This window comes from Anabrus simplex, chromosome 2 (assembly GCF_040414725.1).
Source record: "Anabrus simplex isolate iqAnaSimp1 chromosome 2, ASM4041472v1, whole genome shotgun sequence".
Classification (NCBI taxonomy): Eukaryota; Metazoa; Arthropoda; class Insecta; order Orthoptera; family Tettigoniidae; genus Anabrus; species Anabrus simplex.
The window spans coordinates 14,330,527-14,344,480 of record NC_090266.1 but is presented as its reverse complement, the minus strand read 5'-3'; the positions used below and the strand labels follow the sequence as shown (position 1 = coordinate 14,344,480).

At 38.0% G+C, this 13,954-nt stretch overlaps 1 protein-coding gene across 6 annotated transcripts in view; it reads left to right on the top strand.

Moving 5' to 3' along the window:
- Positions 1–11,350, top strand: part of Hnf4 (Hepatocyte nuclear factor 4) — an 832,843-nt gene extending 821,493 nt beyond the window's left edge. For 3 of the 6 annotated variants that reach the window (XM_067140298.2, XM_067140297.2, XM_068226051.1), the window contains exon 9: positions 10,200–11,347. In XM_067140298.2, the coding sequence (XP_066996399.1) occupies positions 10,200–10,474 (275 nt within the window). In that variant the 3' untranslated portion in view covers positions 10,475–11,347. Of the gene's footprint in view, positions 1–10,199 lie in introns of all 6 variants that reach the window. The other 3 variants (XM_067140296.2, XM_067140294.2, XM_067140295.2) reach the window with 2 other exon arrangements.
- The last annotated feature ends 2,604 nt before the right edge of the window (positions 11,351–13,954 follow it).

Below are 13,954 nucleotides of genomic sequence, written 5' to 3'. Positions count from 1 at the left end.
GAAGGCAATTCGGTTTTAGGAAAGATTATTCCACTGAAGCTCAACTTGTAGGATTCCAGCAAGATATAGCAGATATCTTGGATTCTGGAGGTCAAATGGACTGTATCGCGATTGACCTATCTAAAGCACTTGATAGGGTGGATCATGGGAGACTACTGGCAAAAATGAGTGCAAATGGACTAGACAAAAGAGTGACTGAATGGGTTGCTATATTTCTAGAAAGTAGATCTCATAGGGTTAGAGTAGGTGAAATTTTGTCTGACCCTGCAATAGTTGAGAGGGGAGTTCCTCAGGGCAGTTTTATCGGACCTTTATGTTTTCTTATATATATAAATGATATGAGTAAAGGAGTGGAATCGGAGGTAAGGCTTTTTGCGGATGATGTTATTCTCTATAGAGTGATAAATAAGTTACAAGATTGTGAGCAACTGCAACGTGATCTCGAAAATGTTGTGAGATGGACAGCAGGCACTGGTATGTTGATAAACGGGGTTAAAAGTCAGGTTGTGAGTTTCACAAATAGGAAAAGTCCTCAGAGTTTTAATTACTGCGTTAATGGGGTGAAAGTTCCTTTTGGGGATCATTGTAAGTATCTAGGTGTTAATGTAAGGAAAAATCTTCATTGGGGTAATCACATAAATGGAATGGTAAATAAAGGGTACCGATCTCTGCACATGGTTATGAGGGTGTTTAGGGGTTGTAGTAAGGATGTAAAGGAGAGGGCATATAAGTCTCTGGTGAGACCCCAACTAGAGTATGGTTCCAGTGTATGGGACCCTCACCAGGATTACCTGATTCAAGAACTATAAAATATCCAAAGAAAAGCAGCTCGATTTGTTCTGAGTGATTTCCGACAAAAGTGTAGCGTTACAAAAATGTTGCAATGTTTGGGTTGGGAAGAATTGAGAGAAAGAAGAAGAGCTGCTCGACTAAGTGGTGTGTTCCGAGCTGTCAGCGGAAAGATGGCGTGGAATGACATTAGTAGACGAATAAGTTTGAAAGGCGTTTATAAAAGTAGGAAAGATTACAATATGAAGATAAAGTTGGAATTCAGGAGGACAAACTGGGGCAAATATTCATTTATAGGACGGGTAGTTAGGGATTGGAATAACTTACCAAGGGAGATGTTCGATAAATTTCCAATTTCTTTGAAATCATTTCGGAAAAGGCTAGGAAAGCAACAGATAGGGAATCTGCCACCTGGGCGACTGCCCTATATGCAGATCAGTATTGATTGATTGATTGATTGATTGATTGATTGATTGATTGATTGATTGATTGATTGATTGATTGATTACTTAATTCTATTTCTTTCTTTACAGTACTTCTACAGTTTAACACTAACAACTTGACTTCTAGCTCCCTGTACTCTTACCACCGCTCCCTTGTCCACTCTGCTAAACTAAGTCCCTGCGGTTCAAGTGAAGGTCATCTCATTAGGATTTACAGATCTCGGAACATAAGATAGCAGTGTGGCCAGAGCGCCGTTTGGCCAGGCCTGGTGTAGAGAAACTCTGAGGGCAGAAAGAATATTATTGCTTAGGTTGGGGTGTTTTCAGAAAATACATAGAATGGAGGACCTTTACGTCAATGCATCAGGTACAGATGAACTGTGTCTGATATACTCAAAAGAAATGTCCTTGACAGAACTTTTGAAACAAATAGAGTAGCTAATCTGTTTGACACATACTTCCTTTAGTAGGCTGGCAAGTGTAGGTGACTTCGATATATTATTTTCTCGTAAAGTTTAAAGCAAAGGGAAGGAAGAGGCAGTTGGGTGGTGGACCAGATGAACCTTATTTTCCAAGGTTATGGAATGTTTTGAATGAATTGATGAAGAAACGGGATGTCATTCCACTCCACCTAAAAATCCGGTCATTCTCATGTTACTGAAGTACCTCAGCAACAACATTACTGGCCTTTTTAATTCCATCAAAACTCATCACTGTATGACCACTAACAGCAATATCAACAACAACAACCAAACAAATGCTTCTCAGTCTATGTACTCTGTCAAGGGAGGTGTGTAACTCAGGTGGTGATCATCCCACCACCAACTTCCTTTCATTTCAATTGAGTGTTTTCCATCAGTAATATCAATTGGCCGGGCAAGTTAGCCGGATGATAGTGTCTTCCTATCCCACAGTCGGCAGCCCTGAAAATAGTTTTCCGTGGTTTCCCATTTTCAATGAGTAAACTTTTAATGTCCACCTATTCAATACTTCAAATCAAATCAAAATCAAAATATCTTTATTTGCAATTAAGGTGTCTACCTCGGTGGCAAAAAAATACATTACTGTCAAGCACTAAATTTTAAATTAATAAGAGAAGATTTTTTCTAGAATACAATAATATACAATTTATGCTAACAATTTTTCTATTAAACAAACAGATCATCCTTAATAAATTTATGTTGTTTACAAAATTCTACTTACAATATCTCCTATACTTACAAACATAGTCAACTCATATACAGTATGTGGAATTACTTCAAATAATGCTATGCAACTGGTATAAGATTAAAATTTACATTGCATTTATTTACTTTTTTTACCCATTTTGGAACCTAAGTAGCATAACGACCTGCTGCGTCTTAACCAGAGCCCCCTTTTGCCACCACTTTTCAGAGTTCCTGAAGGGCCTTCACAGCTACAGTAGTGGTAGTTTATAGATGTAATTACAACATTCTAATTATATTCAGTACTAGTTTCGAAGCATTTTTGCATCATCCTCAGCTGTACAAAGAAATCCGAAAATAGGGAAATTATATAAAACTCGTGATAAATATTAAATTGTACGTGATATAAAAACCCTATGAAATCTACATTAAAACAATGACAGATAATAAAACCTTATTGAACAAGTTAAAGACTTGCGAGTCAAAAATATATTGAATGCTGAATAACAGTTCTCAAGTAGATTCATGTCCCTGTGGACATACAGTAGTAAGCTCGATAAATTTGATAAGCGATTTACAATAATAAAATACAGCAGCTTGAGTTTTTAAAACATTTTTACATATGTTTTTTGCTAGTCACACCGACTTTTTTTTTACATCTTAATTCAACTACGGCTCATAAACTGCGGAGCCACCTTAAAATAATCGTGAATATAAACTGCTGAATAAAATTTTGGTATGGCAGAATTGTTCTATATCTAAGGCCTATGAGGTGGAAACGTATAAATAACCCCTTAAGATGTGAACAGGAACTATGTTTCTCAGTTCAAATGTGGAACCTGTGAAAAATAAAAAAAACAATAACAATTCGAAGCGGAAAGTTTTAAGACTCTACTCAATAATATAAGTGTATGCAAGACTCACCCCGTACGGCCGTAGAATGATTGTAATGTAAATAACGTGCAGTAAACAATGAAGAGCTCGAGTCAGGTATGCATGTCGGGACGGGACAAGGGAGAGGCAATAGGGGTAGCAAAAGTGGGACGTGTGGAGCGGTCGCGTGGAGGGGATCTGGTGGGTGTGGACTATGAAACGAACATTGAGAAAACTTGTTGCGCATAATACGTAAAATTAAACTCTTGTTTGAAATTTGAACATTTTTGAGAAATGCTACAGTCGGACCTCCCTTCTGCGGACACCGTCAGTTCCGAGCAAAAATGTCCGTTACGAGAGGTGTCCGCTAAAATAAGTTTGTAAAAATAATCGAACATTTTAACGGCAAAGAACATCCACAATTAGAATTAAAGAAGTTTCAACCTATTCAATACAAATCTCAGTTCATTACGGGAAAATGAAGTTCTTAACTTATAAAGAACATCCACCTCAAATATAAGCATACATATCTTTATTTTTATAATTCTAAGTCATTTCTGTGTTAGTATTTCATAGAGAGTTATTATAAGTGATTTTACATCATTTACAAGCATTACAGCTTCGTGAAGTAATCGTGAAGCTTCGTCTGTGTAAATTTAGCACATGTTTTCCTAATTGCAATATTCAGTTCTATTCTTCACAATAGTGTTTATTTGAGTTTTACCGCAGTTGAATTTTTCGGCAAGCTTTCTCACTGAAAGTCCCTTGTCACTTTCTATAATTACATTTCTTCTTGCCTCGAAATCTAAGCACGATCGTCCCTTGTTACTCATGTTTGACAGACAACTGAACTGCTACGGTATTTCTGTCTCACTAATTAGCGCCTGTACTGTACTGTCCTGTCTTTTCCTTCTCAAGTTGACTACCTGAGCTCGACCTTATCAGCGACAATCCGACTTATGAATAGAATGATGCAAGAAGGGACGAAAATCCCCAGGTAACTTGTGAGTCAACAGTCTCTGGCAGCATTTCTGGGCAATTAGAATTCTCGGAATAGGCCTATACACCACTAGGTAGAACTGCATTCCGATGTACACTCTCTTCCCTCGCACTCGAAATAGTACAAATATTCAAAAGGGATTTCCTTATCTCTGAAGAATGGTTTTAAATGATAGGATGACATGTGGTCCGGCGTAATAAATTGTCCTGCAACGTGTAAAGTGTCCGCTTAAGTCAAGTGGACGGGACAAATGGCGCTGTTCGAGGTGCCCGCTTAACACTTGTCTTATGTGAAATAAAATCGGTTCCGAGGGTAATTGTCCGTATAGACAGGTGTCCGCTGAATAAGGGTGTCGGTTAGGACAAGTTTGACTGTATAAGGAAATCAAAGAGAACTTTCAGTGTCTCGGATATATCATTTAGACTGAGATTTGAATTGAAATACTGGTCTATATGGATATAACAGAAGTCAGTAGCATCCAGCAATGGTCCTTTACTTAAAGTCTCTAGTATCTGAATGTCTTGCTCCAAGCTTGTGAAATTATGTTTTAATTCGTGGACATGTTGGCCTACCGCAGAGAATCTATTATATCTCACGGCATTAGCATGTTCAGCATATCTTATCTTGAAGTTGCGCCCAGTTTGCTCGAGATAGGTGCAGCCACAGTCATTGCATTGACATCTATATACTCCTGATCTGAGATAAGGATTGGATTTATTTATAGAGGCTGAATTATGTAACACCTCAGTACTCATATTATCAGTACGAAATATATTAGTGACTTTATAAATGTTGTCATTAAATGTGAAGTTTGAATCAGAATTATGACTAGGTTTTTCTCTGCTTAGCGTGGTTTGCAGACGATGTCCAATCTTACTGATTATACATTCGATGGAAGATCCTTTTTAGCCGTTAGCATAAGCTACAAAGCAGAAGGTGTTCAACTCCTTGTTCATGTCAGCTTTAGACATTGGAATCCTAAAAGCGTGATCTACTAGACTAATGTATGTAGCTCCTTTTTGGGCTCGTGGGTGTACTGAATCCTGTCTTATGGTAACAATAGTCTGTGTGGGCTTTCTAAAATGTTAAACATAAAAGCTGAAGGCTGTCTATTAATAGTTAAAACTAAAAAATGAATTGAGCCATTCTTTTCTGATTCCAATGTGAACTTAATATGTGGGTCTATGCTATTGAGTTTTTCTAAGCTAGCAGTCGCGTCTGTTATCCGCTTATCCAGAACTACGAGCGTATCGTCTACGTATCTAGACCACTAATGTATGTTACTAAAATTGTTTCCGTTATCTATTACAGAATCCTCAAAAAAATTTCAAATAAATTTCAGCTATTTGTATAAGTCAGAGAATTAACGATATAACTGACGAGTGTGTTGTCACTCAACGTGCTCTAAAACATGGCGTTTCGTGGCAAGCGCTCGATATAAGTTATATTTTTGATATTTTATGTAATCCCTCACATCTACAAAAACAGAAAACTTTACTAATATGTAGATATTCTAACGTATTTGCGCAGTTATGAAACGCGTGAGAACATACGGTAAACTGTAAAATGAATGCCAATCATAATGAAATGCAAGATAGTAGTATAATTGGATGGTTCGGGCGCCACCGCCACCACACTGCTCCCAGGGGCCTCCTCCACCTCCACCGCACTGGGGGCCCTCCCAGGGGCCTCCTCCACCGCAGCCAGGGGCCTCTTCCAGTGCTGCCAGCTTAACGTTACTAGCGCGAAATTTGAATTGGTAAACAAAGCCACGTGCTTTTTTTGACAGCCACGTGCTTTTTGACAGACAACAACGCATCGCTAACCTCACTCCTGCCATCTTAACGGGCCTAAATCTCAGTGCTACGAACTTAACCTAACTAGCGCGAGATTTGAATCGGTAAACAAATCCACGTGCTTTTTTGACAACCACGTGCTTTTTGACAGCTATCATCGACAACAACGCATCGCTAACTTCAGCGCTACCATCTTGACAGGCCTAAACCTTAGTGGTGCCAACTTAACCTCATTAGCGCGAGATTTGAATCGGTAAACAAATCCCCGTGCATTTTTGACAGCTGTCATCCGCCATCATTAATCAACAGAGCACCGTGCTGCCCTCCTTAGCTACATATCGTTGCAATGTGGTGGCGGATAATTTGAAAAATGCTTTTTGATAGCAGCCACCTTTAATCGACAGAGCACCGTGCTGCACTCTTTAGTTGAAATGTGGTGGCAGGCAATTCCACGTGACAGCAGCTATCTTTAATCAAGAGAGCACAGTGTTGCACTCTTAAGTTGAAATGTGGTGGCGGCAATTTGAAAACGTCTACGTGCTCTTGTTTGGAAACAAAGCCACGTGCTTTCTTTACAGCTACCATCCACCTTCTTTAATCAAGGGAGCACCGTGCTGCACTCTTTAGTTGAAATGTGGTGGCGGCAATTTGAAAAATTCCACGTGCTCTTGTTTGGAAAAAATGCCACATGCTTTTTCGACAGCTACCATCCGCCATCTTTAATCAAGAGAGCACTGTGCTGCACTCTTTAGTTGAAATGTGGTAGTGGCAAATTCGAAGTGCTTTACAAACTCACGTGCTTTTTTTGACAGCTGTCATCCGCCATCTTTAATCAAGAGAGCACAGTGCTGCACTCTTTAGCTACATACCTTTGAAATGTGGTGGCGGCAATTTGAAAAATTCTACTTGCTCTTGTATCACAAATCTGACATTCGATTCTGTTGAATTTCTTACCTACTGACATCAATTTAGTCTTCGAGAGGCTAATTTTCATACCATACTCATTGCACCTATTTTCAAGTTCCAAGATATAAGACTGCAGGCTTTCGGCACAGTCTGCCATTAAGACCAAGTCGTTAGCATAGGCCGGACTGCTTACTACATTTCCACCTAACTGAATCCCTCCCTGCCATTTTATACCTTTCGGCAGATGATCCATGTAAACTACGAACAGCAAAGGTGAAAGATTACAGCCTTGTCTAACCCCTGTAAGTACCCTGAACAAAGAACTCATTCTACCATCAATTCTCACTGAAGCCCAATTGTCAACATAAATGCCTTTGATCGATTTTAATAACCTACCTTTAATTCATTAGTCCCTGAGTATAGTGAACATCTTTACCCTCGGTACCCTGTCATATGCTTTCTCTAGATCTACGAAACATACACACAATTGCCTATTCCTCTCATAGCATTTTTCCATTCCCTGGCGCATACTGAAAATCTGATCCTGACAGCCTCTCTGTGGTCTGAAACCACACTGGTTTTCATCCAACTTCCTCTCAACGACTGATCGCGCCCTCCCTTCCAAGATGCCAGTGAATACTTTGCCTGGTATACTAATCAATGAGATACCTCGATAGTTGTTGCAATCCTTCGTGTTCCTTTGCTTATAGATAGGTGCAGTTACTGCTTTTGTCCAATCTGAAGGTACCTTACCAACACTCCATGCTAATTTTACTACACTATGAAACCATTTCATTCCTGCCTTCCCACTATACTTCACCATTTCAGGTCTAATTTCATCTATTCCTGCTGCCTTATGACAATGGAGTTTTTATACCATCCTTTCCACTTCCTCAAGCATAATTTCAGCAACATCGTTTTCCTCCTCCCCATGAGCTTGGCTGTTTGCAACACCACCAGGTCTGTTTCCTTTTACACTGAGAATATGTTCAAAATATTCCCTCCACCTCTCCAGTGATTCCCTGGGATCTAATATGAGTTCACATGAATTACTCAAAACACTGTTCATTTTGTTCCTCCCTCCCTTCCTAAGATTCTTTATTACTGCCCAGAAAGGAGATTTTCTACCCTTATTCGTTTGCAGACAGATTTCACTTTCCCTAGCCCAGGCCTAGAGATACTTAGTTCACTACAGATCAGATAGTGGACTGTATCATCGAAAAATCCGCGAAAAACTCGTACATTCCTAACAGATTTCCTGAATTCAAAGTCTGTTAAGATATAGTCTATTATGGATCTGGTACCCCTAGACTCCCATGTGTAGCGGTGAATAGCCTTATGCTTGAAGAATGTATTCGTAACAGCTAAATCCATACTAGCACAGAAGTCCAGCAAACGCTTCCCATTCCCATTAGCTTCCATATCTTCCCCACATTTACCAATCACCCTTTCGTATCCTTCAGTTATATTTCCAACTCTCGCATTGAAGTCGCCCATTAGCACTATTCTATCCTTGCTGTTGACCTTGACCACGATGTCACTCAATGCTTCATAAAACTTGTCAACTTCGTCCTCATCTGCCCCCTCACATGGTGAATACACGGACACAATTCTTGTCCTAATTCCTCCAACTGACAAATCTACCCACATCATTCGCTCATTTACGTGCCTAACAGAAACTATGTTGTGTGCAATGGTATTCCTGATAAAGAGCCCTACCCCAGACTCTGCCCTTCCCTTTCTAACACCCGTCAAGTACACTTTATAATCTCCTATCTCTTCCTCATTATCTCCCCTTACCCCAATATCACTTACTCCTAGCACACCCAGATTCATTCTCTTCGCTGACTCAGCCAGTTCTACCTTCTTTCTTCCATAAGCCCCATTAATATTGATAGCTCCCCATCGAATTCCATTTCGTTCGCCAAGTTGTTTCCAAGGAGTCCCTCGCCTGTCAAATGGGAGTGGGACTCCATTACTCCCATAGGTCCGAGGCTTGCTTAAAATGTTCTGATCTCGGTAGATTCATGAAGCAGGATGCTACCCTACTTGCACATAGTCCAAGTAAGGATCTCTCCTCTAACGGGTTATGGACCACCGTTGAATTGTATAGTCCTAGCCGCCTGAGCACAAGGAGGGCCATGACTCAGAATATGTCTGAGATGCCCACTCCCATTCCATAGCAACTGGTATCCCGACTCTCAGGACCACTTACTAGGCCACTCATCCGTTGCCCATGGTTCACGAACTAGGACGTGACTACAGTAACCCACAAACATGAACCATTGCACCTATTTTCAAGTTCCAAGATATTAGACTGCAGGCTTTTGGCACAGTCTGCCATTAAGACCAAGTTGTCAGCATAGGCCAGACTGCTTACTACATTTCCACCTAACTGAATCCCTCCCTGCCACTTTATACCTTTCAGCAGATGATCCATGTAAACTACAAGTGTATTTTTTAAGAAGGCTTTGAAGTTCCTTTGTATGTTATTAGTTGGATCTTTACATTTGATGAGGAAAGTGTTGTCTTGAAAACATTCTTTAGTTTTCGATATGTATTGGTCTTTGTCGATGATAACAGTGGTGTTACCTTTGTCGGCTTTCGTTATGAGTAGATTATTGTGCCCCAGTTGTGCTTGGGAACTTGCTCCAGATAACAATTTCCATTTCGTTAAAAGTTGTGTTAGTGAGATTTTTTACTGGTGGGTGGAACTTGTGTTCAGTAATTTCGTTGGGAAGAATGTTAAAGTCCATTGACAATAATACTATTTTTCGTTTTGTATATATGATAATGTTTAATGACCAAGTTTGTTACAATTAATTATATGGGCTTATTATATACTTTCTTCACAAATTATGTTAGGTGTTCTTATAACTTACATATTTAATAATGTAGTTTCACTATATTAGCTAAATACAACCATGGAAAATGCTATCAAATATATTTACACATTATTCAAGTAATAAATAAATAAATAAATAAATAGATAAATAAATAAATAAATATGAAACACAATTAGGAAAGGAAGTCAAGGGGGTTCATTAAAGGAAAATAACAACTGGCACAGTAGATAACTGAGACTTAAAATGGCACACTAGTTGCCATCACTGGCTTAGTGGATGGTTTTTGCTTTGGAAGGTGGAATAGGTGCTCTGTTAGTGAAGCAGAGGTTTGACAGTCTATCCTTATTGTTCGTATTGATACGAACATTTCCTTTTTCCAGGAGCCACCAGTGATGCTACTGTCCAACAACCGAGCTCAACCCCTGTGGGCAGTTACCAAGGAGGCAGTTCAGCTGGTTCTCCAAGCAGCCCACTCTCACCTCCTGGCACTAGTCCACCTCAGAACATTCACACCAATGGACATTTACCTAGTGGTGGTGCTATTCAGTCGCCTGTAATTATTCTTAGAGAATTGCCCCAAATGGCAGAGCAGGAACATTCCTATAGAATGGACTTCAAACAGGAACCAAGCCTAGAGTCTGAACCATCTTACTGATGTACTTGATGTGAAACTGAAATTATATTGAACATGGCACAGATGTGAACCTAAATTATAAAATATAGTTATGACAGAATTGGGGAGACATTCACAGTTACAGAAATGATCCATTCATTTGCATCTTTTGATATGTAGCCCATTTTTATATTTTCTTTCCTTTTCTTTTCTTTTCTGTTTTTCCTAGAATAACTGGAGGTTAAATAATGAAAATATAACATTTAATCATCTTCTTCATTTAAGGCCCTTTATATTTCAATCTGCTGGTGAAGTAGCCACTGCTTCAGGAAATGGCATTTCATGAAGTCTCACAGTGTAAGACTTCATTTCAGAAATTTCTAAGTAGCAGGCTTCCAGGTTATGAAGTGTAGCTTAAGGGGACTCTCCACCTGAAACACATGAGAACTTTGTTTTATTGGAGCAAAGAGCCTTCAGTTCACTCGGATCATAAACAATAAGGTCTTGGGGTTTGGGCCCAATACTTATTGCCCATAACGTAGACACATTTTCTTCAAAAGGTGAACTATTATTTATCACACTCAAACTAAGTATGACGAGACAGATGTGAGGTGATTTGTATTTGCTTCATTCCCTATAGAAACATGATTAGTTAAATAAGGCCACTCTATTCTTAATATTATGTATGTATGTATGTATGTATGTATGTGTGCGTGTATGTATGTATGTATATATGTATGTATGTATGTGTGTATGTATGTATGTATGTATGTATGTATGTATGTATGTATGTATGTATGTATGTATGTATGTATGTATGTATGTATGTATTAATGTATGTATGTATGTATGTATGTATGTATGTATGTATGTATGTATGTATGTATGTATATCAGCTCCAGAATACTACCAGTATTGATTTTGTTTCAGGGTACAAATGCAAGAAACAATTTAATAGTGGGGAGTCGTTTGAAAAGTAAACACTCCGTTTATGAAAATGCAGTTTTACTCTCAAATTATTGCAAAAACTAACCAATACATCCTCTTTATACGTGGAGAACTCTGTATTATTAATGTATCAGTCGTGCATTTCATAAACCTGCATGTTGTTACGGCTAACGTTACATTGCAAAGCGTAGGAATCATAATATTCAGGGGTAAGAAAAATTATATTTTATTCATGTGTTGCATCGACTGCTCGCTTGTTGTTGATAATGAGGTTGTTTGCAGTTGTATGGCAGCGTTATAAGCCTCCAATTTTGCATTAGGCGATTTAATAACTATGACATGATCGTGATAGGTTTAAATCCCATGAAGCAAGTGAAATCAGAGAAAGAAATCAAAGGGATTAAGTATCACCTAACGTAACGCAAAGCATGGACAACAAGCAAGGTTGAGGATGTTGTTACGGTGACCCAATGGACTCCAATTGGCTGGACAGGCCAAGGCTTTAACGGGATTGTTGCACTATGGGTTTCTTTCTCAAAAACGTACACAAGCATTGATTTCTCCTAAAGTAATATTGGGTGGAGATAATTATCACATGTGCCTCAATCGGTCACACAGTAAGACTTCAACACTTGATACTTCGACATCAGTTTCTTTAATCATCTCCTGAAATGAAGTATGTTCAACTTTGCTTTAAAATTGACTGGCTTATTATTAAAACCCTGACATCAGTTTGTATGACATATTTTATTTTTCTCTGAAAGGTTTAATAACAAGTTGAAAGTTAAAGGAATGAGTAAAAATACTGCTGAACATACATTATTAAGAACGAGAATTCTGTGAGATGACAGAAACTTGCCAGGCAACGTTCTAAGCAGAAATATTTCATATAACGTAATAGTTTTTGTAAACGCAGGGACTAAATTCAATTTGTCAAACATTTATTTATTTATTTATTTATTTATTTATTTATTTATTTATTTATTTATTTATTTATTTATTTATTTATTTATTTATTTATTTATTTATTTATTTATTTATTTATTTATTTATGTTTATTACAGGATTAGCTCCCAATTACAATAAGCAGTACAATTTAAATATTACCTGTTAAGATAAATATTACAAAAAAGGATAATGATAATAAATGACAATCAGTCCTAACAACCAGGGCCCAGAAATTTTTGATGACCTAATAATTGCCCAAAAACCAGAAAGACATACAGTATTACAAAAATATAAGTGAATACAATTATTTAGTAATAAATGAAAAACTGACCTACTAGATCAATAAACTAAACAAAAAATGCTAATAGCACATAATATAGTAAGAATATAACTTAACTCTACACAACTTCATAATGTTTAAATTCTAACACTTCATCAATTATTAAAAGGAGTGTACATAGAAATTGACATAATTTGTTCATACATATTAATATATTCATCAACTCGTAGTATTTAAAAAATATAAGATAATAATTTTATTATTAATTATTTATTCTCCCAGTAATTAAGAGCCGATGCTTGCTACATAGACACTTAAACATCACCAACATACCAACCATTGACCTGCATTTAGGGCAGATTCCCTTTCTGATCACATGTCCCTCAATTGGTTACACAGTAAGACTTTAACACATGATACTTTGACATCATCTCCTGAACTGAAGTATGTTCAACTTTGCTAGTTTTTTCTTCAATAATTGCAAAGAATTTGGAAATGTAATGAACATCTCCCTTGGTAAGTTATTCCTTCCTATCAACAAATATTTGCCCCAATTTCCTTTAGAATTCCAACTTTATGTTCATATTTTGATCTTCCCTATTTTTAAAAACACCACTCAAACTTATTCGTCTACTAAAGTCATTCCATGCCATATCTCCACTCACAGCATGGAACATACCACATAGTTCAGCAGCTTGTCTCCTTTCTTCCAAGTCTTCCCAGCTCAAACTTTGCGACATTTTCATAACACTAATTTTTTGTTGGAAATCACCCAGAACAAATCGAGCTGTTCTCCTTTGCATATTTTTCCAATTCTCGAAAAAGTAATCCTGGTGAGGGTTCCATACACAGGAACCATACTCTAACTGGGGTCTTATCAGAGACTTATATGCCCTCTCCTTTATATCCTTACCACAACCCCTAAAGACCCTCATAACCATGTGCAGAGATCTGTACCCTTTATTTACAATCGTATTTACATGATCACCCCAATCATAGGCGCCCGCAGGATCTTTTCCAGGAGGGGGCACATTAACAATTTTCTTGAATATAAAAACCAATATAACGTCAGCAACATTAAATTGTTTACAGAAACTTCTAGTTATAACATATGCTAGATGACTGTCAGTAATTTCAGTTTATGAAATAATCTGGTATGACATTAAACAATTGAACATCAACATCTTTAGAATTCCAGGGGGGGCAAGTGCCCCCCTTGCCACCCTTGCGGGCGCCCATGACCCCAATGAAGATCTTTCCTTATATTAACACCCAGATACTTGCAATGATCCCCAAAAAGAACTTTCATCCCCATCAACACAGTAATCAAAACTGAGAGGACTTTG